The sequence below is a fragment of the Physeter macrocephalus genome, unplaced genomic scaffold (assembly GCF_002837175.3).
Source record: "Physeter macrocephalus isolate SW-GA unplaced genomic scaffold, ASM283717v5 random_1401, whole genome shotgun sequence".
In the NCBI taxonomy this organism is placed as follows: Eukaryota; Metazoa; Chordata; class Mammalia; order Artiodactyla; family Physeteridae; genus Physeter; species Physeter macrocephalus.
In genome coordinates, this window is record NW_021146438.1 from 7,808 (window position 1) to 25,000 (window position 17,193).

Here is a 17,193-nt window from a genome sequence, read left to right on the forward strand (position 1 = left end):
TCCCTGCCTGTACGGAATGGAAGTTCTTTGAAAATGGCGGCCTCCTTATCATAATCCTTATGGGCGCGGCCATGTCGTCCTCCTGACACAGTCCCGGAAAGAAAATGAACCGCGGGGAGACGACGTGACACGCCGCGATAACTATTGGCAGGCAGTGGCTTCAAAGGTTCTAGTGAGCATGCGCACAGTTCAAACCTGCCTTCCAAGTCCAGACAGGAATCCCAAATCGCAAGCGGCCCAGAGCGGCCATTTCGCTTATGTTGTCACGTTGTAACCCGTGAACCGCCTGCGGGATGCTGAGGTGATGTGGAATATTAGCGATGCGGAATCTGTGGGGTCAATGAAGGGAGATCGGCTTGGCGTGAGTGATGTGGGCGTTTGGGGGCCGAGTGATGGGGGCCTGTGGAATGAGTGATGCCGGGTGTGAGGAGTGAGTGGCGGGGACCCATGGGGTGAGTGATGGGGTTCTTAGTGGTGGAGGCTATGGGGTAAGTGGGGTTTTCTAATTTAAGTTGAATGCTTGGCTCGCTGATTTTCACTCTTTCTTTGCCTAATTTCTCTATGTATGTATTTTTGTAACTTGAATTCCAAGTGTGCTTTAATGCAGATTTTATATTGTTGGCCTGGGAATCTTGCTCATATGAGGACAGTGAACGTGCGTCTCAAGAGGGCCTTGGTATGGTACCGGGAGCCATTTGGGGAAGTGATCCACAGCTTGGGGGCGGGGGGCGCTGTAGGAGGCAGTGGTTGATTGGGAGCAGCAGCTTCAGGGGTTGGAGGGCTTTGAGGCTCACGTTGTAACACACGCAAGGGGGACAGTGACTGAGGGAGGATCTATGAAATCAGTAAAGTGGGGTGCTAAGGGTAGCGTATGGGAACCAGTGGATGGGAGACCTAGGGGGCCAGTGATGGAGGTTTGCGAGGGTGACTGCATTGCTTTCTGGGCAGTGAGTGTTGGGGTCCTTTGTGAATGGTTGAGTAGGTCCGTGTTGGTCACCTGGGGTCCCTGTGGACATGGTAAGGGTCAGTGATTGGCTGCTGAGCAGATCAATGATAGTTTCCTACTGGGGTGCATTATCTGGAACCCTATGTTGGCGGTTATTTGGGGGGGGGGTCCTGTGGAAATCACACTCCCTTTGGAAACATTTATTGGCAGTCAGGGCAGTAATGATTTCAGAAGCCTGGCCGTGGGTGACTGGGAGGCATTTCATGACCTTCTTTGGTCTACTCATTGGGGATTTCTAGAGGTCAGTGTGGTCAACGACTATATTTTGGTTGGGGAGGGGAGGGAGAACTGGAGAGGCAAGAAATGGTAAGTGATTGGGAGTCCTGGTGCATGTCTGCAGGTTTTCCAGGTGAAGGTGGAGTTCCATATATTGAATTTGAGTTTTTTGTCAGAAAATGCTGAGCTGTCTATATTATGGATGGGCACTGAAAAGGCCAGAATGTCGGATTAGGCACTCCAGATATGGACAGCTTGAAGCCTCAGCTCTCTGAAGGCAACAGGAAATGTAAATGGAATTTCTGGAAATTGACCACATAGAGGACCACATGGGATAGTGGCAATTGTGTGCAGTTTAAAGTGAGGCGGACCTGGGACTCATTCCCTGTTCTTCCCTTTGCAGAATGAGTGACCTTAAGGCGAATTACATAACAGCACTGTTTCCTCATCCACAAAATGGGTATAATAATGATCATAATATTTAGCTGACAGGATTGCATGAAAATTAAACAAGGTACCTGATACCTGAGGACTCTGCAACTTGCTGATTTTTTGTGTGTTTCCCATATGCCAGGCAGGTGTTGAGGGCTTGACAAGCCTCATCTTGTGTAAGCTCCCTGATGCCTATGATAAAATACCTTCCTTCTCATTTTGGAAACTGCAACTAAAGTACTGTCTGCGTCTTCTCACGGTTAAAAAGTGTCAGAGCTGCAATGAAAGCTTCATAAGTTTAGCCCAAACCTCTTCATCTTTTCTCATTTTTTACCCCAATAGCTAGACTTTTCTGAGTTTTGTCTACTCTCATCTCGAACACAGTGACTTTCACCTAATGGCCTTCAGAAATTCATGTGGAGTGAATATTAGATGAGAACTATGTGGTCGTTGCCTTTCCAGGATTTCTGGTGTCCCTGCAGAGCCCCTGGGTCAGGCCACATCACTGAGGCTGCAGGATCTCCCTTCACAGCCCCAGCCTGACTCTTCCCAGCAGCTTTGATTGGAGCCTTCTGATGCCCACCCAGCTCCAAGCTCCTGGAAAGAGTGGAGCTGTCAGCAAAAGAGACCAAGAATTGAAGCCCAGAAAGGACATGCTTGCTGATGTGAATTTACTGCAGAGGCCCCAGGTCTTGGGTCCAGAGGAGCAGGATGGATCATGTGAGGTAAGCAGGAGCCCCACGGGGACATTTCTCCAGAACTTGAGGGCAGTTGCAGGAAGCAGCATATTGGACTCCCTGTGTCTGAGACAACCTGGATTCTCCTTTGTAGAGCACAGCACAGGTGGCTGATGTTTCCTCATCCATGGGCATTGTGTGTTACAGAGGAAACTGAACTGGCTGATGAAGGATGTGTAGTAGAAGAGGGCTGGCCCCGGGGCAAAGGAAGAAGAAAAAGTACATCCAGCCACAGGCAGTGAAATGCTGATTCCTTCCTTCTCAGCACAGGCAAAGATCCTGCATCTTCCATCCACCGCTGGGTCTTCACATAGTCTCAGCTGGTCCCCACCTGACTCCTCACCTGAGACTGGCTGGTTTCCCCTTTGTCCTCGTAGTTTATAGTCATTGGATACTAGAGCAAGAACTGGCTTTTAAGGACCACGTTGTTTTTCCTACTTTAGAAGATGAATAAAAGTGCCGGAGAATAATGTTTCCAAATTGCCCACAGATATTAATATTTGATATTTTGGAATGAGAAAGCAGGGTTCTTCGGTTATACTCAAGATTTCCTGAAATAAGTTATTCTATTTCATGACATTTTATTTGCATGTTTTTAAAATAATGACCCACTCCAAAGACCTCATTTTAACTTTGTTACCTCTTTAAATACCTTGTTTCTCCAAATACAGACACATTCTGACGTCCTGGGGGTTAGGACTGAATGAAGCATATGAATTTCGGGTCAGGACACACAATTCAGCCCATAGCAGTGACACTGTTGTAGAAAAATGTCTTTCATTTCGTACTAAAGTTGGCTGAATTGTTAAGAGCATTTTCAAAAGCACGTTCAGCTGCGTGTTAAGATACATGATACTTATTAGCTTTTTTTTTTTTTTTTTTTTGCGGTACGCAGGCCTCTCACTGTTGTGGCCTCTCCCGTTGCAGAGCACAGGCTCCGGACACGCAGGCTCAGCAGCCAAGGCTCACAGGCCTAGCCGCTCCGCGGCATGTGGGATCTTCCTGGACCGGGGCACGAACCCGTGTCCCCTGCATTGGCAGGCGGACTCTCAACCACTGCGCCACCAGGGAGGCCCCACCTCGTTCCTTTTTTAACATTGAAAATATTTTGTTTGCTTGCCTTGATTCTGCTTTTGCTCACTGAGATTTTCGAGCAGTTTCTCCGTTCACGTTAGAATGTTCTCCAATAACATTCACATCATCTTGGCTTTGCAGCCTTCCCTCTACTCTGGCCAATACTGTGTTGTTAGGTTTTTTTTTTTTTTTTTGATTCTTTTTTAAAAAAAATAACTCTGCTAATTTAATCAAAAGAGATATGTCATTGTTGCTTTAATTTGTATTTTTTTTACAAGCAGGATAATTTTTTTCCCCAAAGTTTTACTGGTCAATGATTTTTCTTTTGTGATTTACTTTTCTTGTCCTTTGACAATTTATATTTTAGTTTGTCTTAGCCTCTGGACTTTCAAAGATGTATTATATATTAATAACCCATTTTTCTTTGCATATCTGTGTAAATTTCTTTTGCCACTGTTTCCCTTGGAAGTAGTTTTTGGTTTTATTTGCACATGGTTTGTTTTGCTGGGCTTGTCTTTTCTTCTGAAATCCACCTCCTTAGAGGCACTCAATTTTTACCTTTTTAACTAAATGTTTTGGTACTTACTTTCTAATCCTTTAATGACACCCTAATATAGCTCCGTCTCAGATTCTCAGATTCCCAGGTTTATGTTTGGCCCTCTGTCATATACTCCCACCTGCAGCACTCACATGCATGCTTTTCATGCTTACCTTTCCAAGAGGTGGGTTAAATTTTGATTAGCTCAGTATTCCCTGAAATCAACTTACTTCTCCTGTGTGTCTCTCTCTACATAGAACACTTCACTTCTGACACTTATGGTCACCAAATGTGCAGGGATTTTTCCCACGCCAAGCAATTCTCTGTGACACCAGCTGGGTGTCCTACAATTCAGTTCAATTCTGACACTGTCTACCTGGAGACAGTGTCAGATCCCATACGTTAAGGGCTCAGTTCTTCAAGACTCCCTCCACCCCCTTTCAAATGCCAATGGCACGTCCACCTGTGCTTCTGACCTATCGGCTATAAGTCAGAGGTTCTCACAACTCCCTCCTTGGGTTCAATTAATTTACTAGGGCGGCTCACACAACTCAGGAAACCAGTTTACTCGCTAGATTACCAGTTTATTATAAAGGATAATTAAAGGACACAAATCAACAGCCAAATAAAGAGATATATAGGACGAGGTCCGAATAAAGGAGCCAGTTTGTCACGCGGCCCAGCAGTGAGGCCAGGTAAGAATCATGGGATTAGAGATGTATGCATGTAGCCAATATTCAATTAATAAGTCACTCAGTTTATTGCACACAATTAGCACACAACACAGGTTAGTCAAAGTGGGGAGAAAAGGGGTGGGGAGTAAGGAGTCACTTGGCCCAGTGCTCTCATTATAAGGAGTCTGTCAGTAGGATATAATGGTTACACCCCAGGGGATCTTGTCTCGCTCAGTTGCTCCTTCTGTTCCAGTAAAGTCGTTCCTTATATACCCTTAGTTTATCACTCTGAGATGCTCCCAGCCCTATACCAGACATTTCACAACAACGAATGCGGAAGTTCACGTTGGCCACTGTGACTCCATTTTGCACTACTTAACATAGCTTAAATCCTATGAATTTCACACAGAGGAGTAGGAATCATAACATAAAAGAAGTCACATCCCTGGGAAGCCATATATATCATGGCGAAAAAAAATCATTAAAAACACACCCTTGTATGTAAGTGCCCGTTCACCAATGATGACTAATTCTCATTGAGCTGGGCTATGTTGTTACAGGGCTCCGTGTCATTTGAGGACGTGACCATAGACTTCAGCAGGGAGGAGTGGCAGCAACTGGACCCTGCCCAGAGACGCCTGTACCAGGATGTGATGCTGGAGATCTACAGCCACCTCTTCTCCGTGGGTGAGCACATCTGACCTGGGACTCTCGGACGGGCCTCCTTGAGGAGATGTCCTTCCTTCTTGTGGCATGCAGTGGGACATCTGAAGAATGTAATCAGTTTGCCCTTGGCTTGTCCCAAACTGTTCATTCCTTTTGGGCATCTTTTGAGTGTTACTTTGTTCCTAGTGAAAGGTGTTGACTTTTCTGATGTGCCAATAAAGCTTCACTGAATGGCCTCTAAAGCCCAAGACCACATCCGAATGCGATATCCTTTCTTATTCACAGGGTGTCACATTCCCGACCCAGAGATCATTTTCAGGATGGAAAAAGGAAAGGAACAATGGATGGCGGAGGCTGAACTCCCACGTCAGAGGTATCATGGTGAGTGACTGTCAAGTCGTGAAGATCTGAGGGGCCCATTATTCAACCTACCACACTTATCCATTCCCCCAGTGGTGGACACAGGTTACCTCCTACTCCTAGTTTCTAAGGCTAATGCCGCCAAACATTATTTTGTGAATGTCCCATAGGAGCCAACATAAGAATTTCTGAGGTGAATAGTCAGGAGTGGGACTGCCTGATCGCTGGATATGCCTACACTGAATTTAGCTAAGTAAACCATGTGGCTCTTCAGGTGGGCTTCACCATCCACACACTCTTGTGGGAATGCACAGGGATTTGCATTTGTACATCTTGCTTGCCAGCATTTAATATTTATCAAATTTCTCATTTATGGCCTATGTTATGATAGAGTTGTTTCATGTTTTAATTTCATTTTTCTAATAACAGAGCATCTCATCATTATGTTACCTGACTGGATTTTCCATCTGTATATTGCTTTTGTCATCTTGTTTTATCCCTTTGTGGAGTTTTATGAAAGCCTTTTTTTTTCCCTTTGTATTTGCCCCCTGACTTCATCAATTTTTTTCCTGTGCTGGATCTTTCTTCTTTACCCCTAATTGCTGTGCCTCCAGCTTGGGCCTCTGTACTTCCCTCTGGTCATCCCTTCACAGAGGAATTACTTTAAATTCCTTAAATTTAAAGGAATTACTTTAAATTCCTTAAATCCCTTTAAAGGGCCCTTTTATTCTCAACACTTAGGCCTAAAAATTTTTTTCTGATGATCCCTTTATCAACCCCTCCAGGCCCCATGCCTAAACTGTGTTCTCTTATGGACAGTTCCCATGGGATGACTCACTTCCTTATTTTGGGGAGCTCAGAAATTGGAATCATTACACAAATCAGAAATTCTTCTCACCTTATACATTTTGTCAGATTCTTTTGTTTCTTGGCTCTTCCACCTCAGTCTTCTAACTCATTTTCTTATTTCCGAAATTCTACCACTTTTTCTTTTTTTTTGGCCACACCACTCGGCTTGTGGGATCTTAGCTGCCTGACCAGGGATCGAACCCACGCCTTCGGCAGTGAAAGTGCAGAGTCCTAACCGCTGGACTGTCAGGGAATTTCCCCCATTTTTTCTTTTTTTTTTAAGGTATTTTAAAAATTTTATTTATTTATTTTTGGCTGCGGTGGGTCTTTGTTGCTGTGTGTGGGCTTTCTCTAGTTGCGGTGAGCAAGGGCTACTCTTCGTTGCGGTGTATGGGCTTCTTATTGCGGTGGCTTCTCTTGTTGCAGAGCACGGGTTCTAGGTGCCCGAGCTTCAGGAATTGTGGCTTGTGGGCTCTGGAGTGCAGGCTCGGCAGTTGTGGCGCACAGGCTTAGTTGTTCCGCGGCATGTGGGATCTTCCTGGACCAGGGCTCGAACCCATGTCCCCTGCACTGGCAGGCAGATTCTTAACCACTGTGCCACCAGGGAAGCCCCATTTTTTCTTTCTGAAAGTACAATTTAATTGACCCTTTTCGTTAGTTCCATGGGTATCACCATAAACCAGCTCCCTATTCTCTCATGCTTGGGTTATTTTGTTCCTAATGGGATTTGTGGATTCCCGGTCATCATGAGTTCGGTCAATATGCCATTGACAGATTTTATTACCCCAAAGTAATAAAAAGAAATATATATATACATACACACACACACACATACACACCAGAAGTGATTAAAAAGAGCATTCTCATTTTTTAAAAATAGTGATAGATGACTGAGGTTTGGGGACAGGACAAGGGTCTGGGATACAGTTTATCCAAGTGATGGAAAGAGAAAAGAAACAAGATGTGATGGTCTTATCATACTCAATATTTATATCTCTGGTAGGATAAAGTAATAGTATGATTTAGCCTTTTTTTTTTTTTAAAGAATCTGTTTTATGTTCTTACTAGCGAATAGGATGATCAGTGACTCCCATTCTTGCGAAAAAATGGCATATTAAGTAGCATAAAGCTGAAAGTTATAACAAAGAGACCAAGGACCAGTATAATAATTTCCAGAATAATTTCCCTCCTATAAAACACTTCTAAAAGGCAGGTCAGCAGGAAGCCTTATGTTTTTTATTCATTCGGGTGTTGAAGTTTTTCTCTTCTCATTGCAGTACCATCTTTTATGATGTTGTCGCTCTGTGGGACTGAATGCACTGCACCCAAAGCCAGGTTCTACTAGGCAGAAAAGGGGTGGAGGGTATTGAGAAGCTGTGATTTATTACCCTGGCCAGAAGTGGTGCATAATGTTGTATGCACATTGCATCAGCAAAAACAGTGTCTGTCACATCGCATTGCAAAGGAAATTGTGAGCTGTTACGTGGCTTGGCTGCCCTGTACCTGGCCACAGTTAACCTCTGTGGAAGAAGGGTGAAACAGATTCTAGGGGACAGCTTGCTTGTCCAGTCTTCCAGTGTACCCTTCTTAGGATATGTATATTCCTAAGTTCAAGAAAACAAACTTCAGTTTCATGGAGAGTTGCAAGTTTGGGTATAGGTATTCTTTCAGTGCTTGGCTATGTCAGGATTGATACTTTAATAGTATTTCAGAGGAATATCTAGGGCTGATGGATTTTGTATTGTTTCTCACGAGTGGGAGGAAGCTGGGAGATTAGTTACAATTTAGATCTGAAAGCTAATGAAGACCTATACAGATGGTCCCTGACTTATGATGGTTTGACTTATGAATTTCTCAACAATGTTGCAAAAACCATACATGTTCAGTAGAAACCATACTTTGAATTGTGAATTTTGATCTTTTCCCAGGATAGTGATATGCAGTACCTTACTCTTGTGATGCTGGGCAGCAGCTCCCAGTCAGCCATGTGATCACAAGGGGAAACAACCAGTACACTTACAACCTTTCTGTACCCAGATAACCACGCTGTTTTTCACTTTCAGTATAGTATTCAAGAAATTGCATGAGATATTCAACGCTTTATTATAAAACAGGCTATTCAACGCTTTATTATAAAACAGGCCTTGTGTTAGATGGTTTTGCCCAACTGTAGGCTAACGTAAGTGTTCTGAGCACATTTAAAGTAGGCTGGGCTAAGCTACGACATTCAGTAGGTGTATTCAATGCATTTTCAACTTATGATATTTTCAACTTCTGATGGGTTTATCAGGACATAACCCCAATGTAAGTTGAAGAGGCTCTGTACTCTGAGCCCCCTCCTTCAACCTTTGGCTATCCACAGATGCTGCCCTATGACACACTTGCCTCTTTTATCCTGTAGTCATCCCACTAGGTCTGGGTATCAAGACCACCTACATGAGTGGAGCCAGTTTGCCCTTGTTCAAATCTAACTTTCCCCAAGGCTGAGCAAAGTGATTTTGGCTAATTACTTAACCATTGTGTGTTTCCTTTTCTTCATGTGGAAAACCAGGATAATAAGTAGTTAGCTCCTGGGGTTGTTGTGAGGATTGAATGAGCTTATGTGTACATCACATAGAACATTGCCTGGCGAATTCTAAGTGCTATACAGATAAGTGCTTGACACATAATAAGGGCTGTGCAACTGTTTTCTCTCATGATCACCATCAGCACCACCACTGGTATATGACTCAGTGATTTCCCTGTGCGCAATCTCAATCAGTTCCATGTGACTTTTCCTCTATCCTTTGCTAACTGTTCACTGTATCTATTTCATCTTTTTCTCTTTCTAGAAGGGGAGTTTGGGCTTGAAACCCCACAATGGGAAATTTCTGAAACAGCTTCATTTCACAATGAGATGTTGGGTGAAGTCACAAGAGATGGCTCATGGTGTTCCATTTTAGAAAAGCTGTGGGAAGAAGCTGACCAAACAAAGAGAGATCAGAAAAATCAAAGTAAACCTTCACATCAGGGGGCTTTCCTCAACAAGAAAAAATTGAACACAGAGAGGGACTGTGACTATAAGGATCCTGGAAAAACCATCCATGCGAGGCCTCACCTTGTTTCTTCACAAAACAGACCTCATAAACACTGCTCTTTTGCAAAAAGGTTGAAACCTAACCTAGAAGTAAATCATCAAAATCAAAGCAACACCACAGAACACCTTGATGAGATGGTTGAATCTGGTCAGCTATTCACCCATAGCTCTTCCAGTGCCAGCTGCAAAAATACTCATACAGGAGAGAACTTCTGTGAAGGTAATTCATGTACAAAAGTCTTCGGCCATAAACAGTCATTCACACAACATCAAGTTCACACTCAGGAAAAACCAGATAAGTGCACTGAATGTGGGAGGGACTTTACCCAGAAGTCACACCTCCTTGAACAACAGAGATTCCATAGTGTAGAAAACCTCCAGGAATGTGGTAAATGTGGGAGAGCCTTCACCCCACAACCAAAACTCAGTGTATATGGGACAGATCATACAGGTAACATACCATATATATGTAAGGAATGTGGAAAAGTCTTTGTTCAGAGGCCAGAACTGGTTACACACCAGAAAACTCACACTAGAAAGAAGCCCCATAAATGCCATGAATGTGGAAAAGCCTTTTTCCAGATGTTATCTCTCTTCAGACATCAGAGAACTCATACTAGAGAAAAACTCTACGAATGCAGTGAATGTGGGAAGGGCTTCTCCCAGAATTCAACCCTCAGTATACATCAGAAAATTCATACCGGTGAGCGACAGTACGTATGCAGCGAATGTGGGAAGGCCTTCACCCAGAAGTCAACACTCAGCTTGCACCAGAGGATCCATTCAGGGGAGAAGTCTTACGTGTGTATTGAATGTGGCCAGGCCTTTATCCAGAAGGCACACCTGATTGTACATCAGAGAAGTCACACAGGAGAGAAGCCTTATCAATGCCACAACTGTGGGAAATCCTTCATTTCCAAGTCACAACTTGATATACATCATCGAATCCATACTGGGGAGAAACCTTACGAATGTAGTGACTGTGGGAAAACCTTCACCCAAAAGTCCCACCTCAACATACACCAGAAAATTCACACTGGAGAAAGACACCACGTGTGCAGTGAATGTGGGAAGGCCTTCAACCAGAAGTCAATACTCAGCATGCATCAGCGAATTCACACCGGAGAGAAGCCTTACAAATGCAATGACTGTGGGAAAGCCTTTACTTCCAAGTCACAATTCAGAGAGCATCAGCGGATCCACACTGGAGAGAAACCCTACGTATGCACTGCATGTGGGAAGGCTTTCAACGGTAGGTCAAATTTCCATAAACATCAGATGACTCACAGTAGAGAGAGAACTTTTGCCTGTTACAAGTGTGGACACACCTTCACTCAGAAATCAGAGCTGATTACACATCAGAGAACTCATATCGGAGAGAAACCTTACGAATGCTGTGACTGTGGGAAATCCTTCAGTAGGAAACCACAACTCAAAGTACATCAACGAATCCACACAGGAGAGAGACCTTACATGTGTTCCAAGTGTGGGAAGAGCTTCAACAACAGATCAAATTTTAATAAACACCAAACAACTCATACCAGAGACAAATCTTACAAAAGCAGTTATTCTGTGCAAGGCTTTACTCAGAAGTCAATTCCTAATATGCATATACGTAAATGAAATAAACTGAATTTCTTGAAGAAAAAAATATTATGAGTCAGATTTAATCATATATTATAGAATTCATGCTTCAGAAAAACTCTAGGGATGCACTGCATGTCACCAAGTTACATTTTATGTGAAGGAAATTACTCAGGAAAGAACTTTTAAGAATGAGTGGACATGTCCATATTTGTACTAGCCTCATTAAAAGTTATAAAATTCACTTGGGGAAGAAACCCTGACTAATGCATTGAGAAGTTTCTGTAGAATATGGTATAAGACAGAATCTTTAGGTCAGCATATTTATGTATATACACACATACACAAACCCTCAATTCTGTAGTGTTTGCTATAGAATTCACTGCAGAACAGGAGGTGTCAATAGATTATATATTTTTTAAAAGAACCTAATATATACACAGATGAATGTACATTTTTTGGTAAATGCATAAATGTGATTCTAGTCTTCACAGTGTCGTTTTTCTCTTCTTTCATGATTAGTTCAGCTCTACCCTCCTCTTTCCACCTCCACCATCTATGGTGAACCTTTTACTCTATGGACTCTTTCATATTTTTATACACGCTCCTAATCATTTACGCCAAGAGTCAGCAAACTGGCCATCAGCCAAATCTGGTTGGCCACCTGTGTTTTTTTAATAAAGTTTTATTGGAACACAGCCATGTTCATTTGTTTATGTATTGTCTGTGGCTGCTTTTGTGCTCCAGTGGCAGAGCTGAGTAGTCATGGCAAAGGCCATATGGCCTGCAAGTTTAAAGTATTTACTCTCCGGCCCTTAAAGAAGGAGTCTGCCAACACTTGTTATCCACACACACTCATTACTATGCTCATAAGCATACACCTATATAGGTACTGTTCCCTTTGTTTTATGAATATCAGACCATATCATATACACGTGTGCACTTGTTCTTTTCACGCTACAATACAGCTGTTCAGTGACTACATTAGTATTCTATCATTATGTGGACATGCTGTAAATTTATTCAACCATCCTCACATTTTTTATTGTTCATTCTTTCCCCCACCTTTTTTGCTACAAGAAAGCAGCAGAATAGCATAATCTGTAAATGGACAGGCCCAGGAGTCAGGTTTCTGTACTTCTACATCAATCAGGCAAGATATTTAACTCATCTGTCCTGGTTTTCAAAAGCAAGATGACAGTAGTGCTACCCCACGAGTCCTCCTGAGAAATAAATGGGTGAATAAGCCTTAACTTTAACTGCATGGAGAGAACCAGACCTTGGTGAATTTGAGTAGGGCCCTGTGTGACCAAATGAATGGAAATGAAAGGATGGGGGTTAGGGATGGCAGAGAGGAGAAGTAAAATAAAGCCTCCTTTAGTATGAAACCAGGGGTGATCGGTAGGAAGGCTGCCCTGCAGCCCTGGTCTCAGGGATTCTGTTCCAGCCTCCAGATACCCCTCAGCCTGGCACTGGGGCTCCTGGGGCTGAGAGGCTGATATCCACAGTGAGGCTGGTATAGAGGGGCTGCGGCTCCTTGGAGAGCAGCCTGTATCCCAGCAAGTTCATGCCATCGCGCCGCCACCTGCGACGGATCTGGGCCAGAAGGCCAGGACTAGGAGGAGGGGCAGGAGGGGCAGCCGTGTGAGCCGAGGGCTCGGGAACAGGTCCAGGACTGGCTAACCCCGCCCCCAACCCTGACTCACCTCTGGGGGCTCTGCTTTTGGCTGCAGTCCTGCCCCTCCACCATATGGTAGCAGCCAAAGAGCAGATGGGGCCGTGAGAGGACCATCCCACTGAGTTTCAGCCTTACAGGGGAGAGGGCAGGGAGGCCAGATGCCTGTCTCCTCTGATAGAGTCCCCATGCCACACCCGGCCCCTCAGGCCAGAGTGGATTGCGTCTCCCGGCAATCCGACATAGCTCATGTCCCCTCTCAGTCTAGGGCGGCCTGTGTCCGCCACACCATGGAGGGACCTGCTGCCCCCTGTGCTAGGCTCCCTAGAGCAGGGCCCCCTACCTGGAAGTGATGTCATCATCCTCCCAATTCCAGCCCCAGTATGTGTTGGGGAAGCCACTGATCCTGACGTAGTGAATGGGGCACAGGGCAAACACCCCTCCAAGGTAGCCCCGGTAGGGCAGCCTGCAGAGGCAGGGAGAGTTGGAAGCACAGGGAATTTCAGGGAACGGTCCCTGGCCCTTTCCTGGCCAGGATCCCAAGGTTGACTTCTGGGTTAGCCCTTCTCCACTCACCCCCATGGGAACCTCTCCAGTGACCCCTAGGATGTCTCCGTGCCTGATTCTGGGGCAGCCCTTCCCCTGACCCTTGAGATGGCCCCTCATGTGACCCTGGGAGATCCCCTCCCAGAATCATCTGACAGGCTATTCTTGTGACCCCATTAAGGGCCCCTCCTTTTATAAGGTCTCCTTCTCTGACCTCTGGTACAACCTCTCTACCTACTGCTTTATTAAGTGCATCCTGATTCCCCCACTGATAGCCAATCCCACTCCCATCTGACACCCACACCCAGGAGGAAGGTTCTTCACCATCTACAAGTCCTCTCCCGAGGCCGCATCATCCTCTGCACCATTAGCACCAGGGATCAGGGCCTGGACTACACAGATAGGCAGGGCAAGGCCCAAGGAATTTGGGGCCTGGCCCAGAGTCTCCCACAGGAGGTCCCCTCCCTCCACCTACTCGTACTTGAACCTGTCAACGGCCACAGACACGTGGGCAGGGAAGATGTCACAGATGTAGAGGTTGCGGTTGTCCTTGGGGAGCAGGTTCACATCGTGGAAGACGACACAGTCCCAGTCCTCCTCCTGCATGGCCTCCCAGAACCCCATGTTGTGAAGCTTGCCCCAGTTGAAGGCGGTGTTGTTCACCTGGGGTGGACGGAGATGCTCGGTGCTGCCCTCACTGCAGGCAGTGGTGTCCCTGCTACCTGCCAGGCCTGTCCTCTCTCACCTTGTCAAGTGGCATTCTCCTGCCTGGAACCCCTTCTTATTCCCACTGTGGAGATGGAAAACCCAGACTTGTCCAGGAAGGTGCAGTTCAAAGGTGACCTCCTCTGAGAAACTTTTCTTGGATCCCCACCCCCATCCTGGTCAGAGTCAGTATCTTTAGCCTCTCAGCTCTCCCTCCTCGGCCATCTTCAAGGTTCTCAAGGATCATCACCTTCCAGAGGCCATCGGAGGGAGGCAGAGGTCAGGAGTGATTGGGGACCACCTGTGTCTCTGTTTCTACTCCTACTAAAGACTAGGTCTGATGCCCAAGATAGGGTTTGCCTCTCCTCCTCCTCGTCTTCCTTCATCATCATCATCTTCTTCATCACCATCCTAACCATAACCATCATCACTTATGATTACCATGATGTTCATCATCAGCATCACCACCGTCACTATCTTCATCATCTTCAACATCACCAATAGACACCTGACCTCCATCATCACTATTACCAACATTGTCATGACCGTCACCACTTTGACCATCACCACCATCATCACTATCATCACCACCATCATCACCATCATCACCACCATCACTGTCATCAGCAGCAGCAGCATCTTAACGATCACCATCATTACCGCAATCACCACCATCAACACCACCACCACCATCATCACCACCACCATCATTATCGCTATCATTTATTGAGCACCTACTATGTGCCAGGCATTGGCTTCACTGCTTTGTACTCATTAACTCAATGAATCTTTGTCTCATGAATGAGAAAACAGTGGCACAGAGCATAAATGCCCCAAGTTTATACATAGTTATACTAAGTAACAGTCTGCTGAATGAATGGATGGATAAATGGATCGATGGATGGACAGACGATCGGTCCCAACCTCAGATCACACAGGTAATAATGGACAAGGCCAAGATTCAAACAGGCATCTAACAGACCCCATACCCAGTGCTTTAATTTACCCCTTAGGTTAACTGCCCAATCTGACCAGCCCTGGTCTCAGAGAGACCCAGATTCACTGGGATTGAGCCTTTCCCTTAGACAGCTATTCAAGCTGATCCCAGACTCAGCCAGTCTAGACCAAACCTATAGCCTTTGGTTCTGGTTCCCCCCAATGCAAGTTCTTCTTGACTCATCAATCCTGCCCCCTGGATACTCTCTGGCCTAGAGGCTCTCAGCTCAGAGACTGACAACTCCAGCCCTGACTCTCCAAGGCCAGGCTCAGACCCCTCTGCCCTCTTGCCCCTGCCCCTCCCCATTCCTGCCGTACCTGGTTCACTACATAGATGGCACAGTGCAGTGGCTGGTGCTGCAGGAAGGGGTGCAGGTGGAGGAGCAGGTGCTGCGGGTGCTGGGCTTGCCCGTAGTAGGGCACCACTGCCGCGCCATGTAGTGCTGTGTCCAGCAGTCAGGTGGCCAGTATTGGCCTCCCAGCTCCACCAGGGTGTTCTTTTCCACCACCTGCTCCATCGTCAGGTTCTCTGGGATCATCACCTTCAAGGGCCCACCTGAGAGAGGCAGAGGCCACGGATGGTCAGGGACCCACCCCAGAAACCCCACCACCCAGTTGTATTGGGTTAAAGCACGCCCCCCACAAATTCACGTCCACCGGGAACTCCAGTATGTGACCTTATTTGGAAATAAGAGCTTTGTGGATATAATTGGTTAAAGTGCGGTCATACTGGTTGACAGTGGGCCCTAAATCCAATGACTGGGGTTCTTATAAGGAGGCCATGCAAAGAACCAGAAAGAAAGTAAGTGGCCACAGAGGCAGAAATTCAAGTGATGCTCCTCCAAGCCCAGGACTGCCAGCAACCACCAGAAGCTAGGACAGAGGCACAGGATGGTGTCTCTCAGAGCTTCCAGAAGGAACCAACCCTTGACAACACCTTGATTTCAGACTTTTGGCCTCCAGAATTGTGAGGGAATAAATTTCTGCTGCTTTAAGCCACCCAGTTTGTGGTACTTTGTTATGCCAACCCTAGCAAACTAACATACCAGTCCGAAGGGCTCTGAGCTGGGCCCAGTTGGCTCAGAAATGTCCTGCCCTCCTTCACCTCTCCGTACCTCCTTCTGTGTTCCTCCCCTCATCTCTGCCCTGGCTCCCATGCTTCTTGTTCCTCCCTCAGCAAGCTCATCACCTCCTGTTGCTTTTCTTCCTATGGGCCCTGATGGTCCTCAATCTGTCTCCTGAGCTCCAACCCCAACCTGCCTCCCGAATGTCTCCTCCTGGGTGGTCCTCAGGCCACCCACTCTCCCTACGTCTCAGACCAGCCTCCTTCTCAGTTCCCGCTCTCACGGAGGGCTCCACCGTCCACTCACTCGCCCCCAGCTGCACCTCTTCTTTCAGCAGCGGACCATATTTTTTTCCCAAGATGGCCACAACAATATCGCTTATCCAACATGCCCTTCTTTTTTTTTGGCCGGGGCGGGGGGACGCCGCATGGCATGTGGGGTCTTAGTTCCCTGACCAGGGACCGAGCCCGCACCCCCTGCAGTGGAAGCACGGAGTCTCAACCACTGGACCGCCAGGGAAGTCCCCAACATGCCCTTCTTACAATGTGGCTCTGACACTCTTCCTGTTTATTGAGAAGTGAGTCTCTGTCCCCGCCCCTTAAAACCGGGTGGCCTTTTATGACTGTCCCAGTGAATGGAGGATGGCAGAAGTGACAGACGTTATGTGACCTTTGAGACTAGATCACATAAAGTCCATTTGGCTTCTGCCTCGTTTCCATGAACACTCATTCTTGAAGCCTTCAGCTGCCATAGAAGCTCTGAGGCCACCATACTGTGAGGAAGCCCAACTAGACCCTAAGATCACATGAAGAGAGTGAGGTGCCCAGCCAGCTCCTGGTTGCTTCCACCCGCTGCTGTTCTAGCTCCAGCCTCATCTCACCACAACTGCATGAAAACATGGACCACAACTGCCCAGCTGAGCCCCTCCCCCAAATTCCTGGCCTCCCCCACACACTCTGAGAGTTAATGATTGTTTAAAGACGCTAAGTTTTGGG

At 46.2% G+C, this 17,193-nt stretch overlaps 1 protein-coding gene across 2 annotated transcripts; it reads left to right on the forward strand.

The window, feature by feature from the left end:
- Positions 1-207: 207 nt before the first annotated feature.
- Positions 208-11,266, forward strand: ZNF175 (zinc finger protein 175). 2 transcript variants are annotated; one of them, XM_028486649.2, is made up of 5 exons: positions 208-301; positions 2,117-2,379; positions 5,238-5,364; positions 5,629-5,724; positions 9,384-11,266. In XM_028486649.2, the coding sequence occupies exons 2-5, from the start codon at positions 2,230-2,232 to the stop codon at positions 11,249-11,251; spliced, it is 2,241 nt and encodes a 746-aa protein (XP_028342450.1). In that variant the 5' UTR covers positions 208-301; positions 2,117-2,229; the 3' UTR covers positions 11,252-11,266. The 2 variants fall into 2 exon arrangements, with proteins under 2 accessions (XP_028342450.1, XP_007113204.1); XM_007113142.4 differs by lacking the exon at positions 9,384-11,266 and adding an exon at positions 6,133-7,889.
- The last annotated feature ends 5,927 nt before the right edge of the window (positions 11,267-17,193 follow it).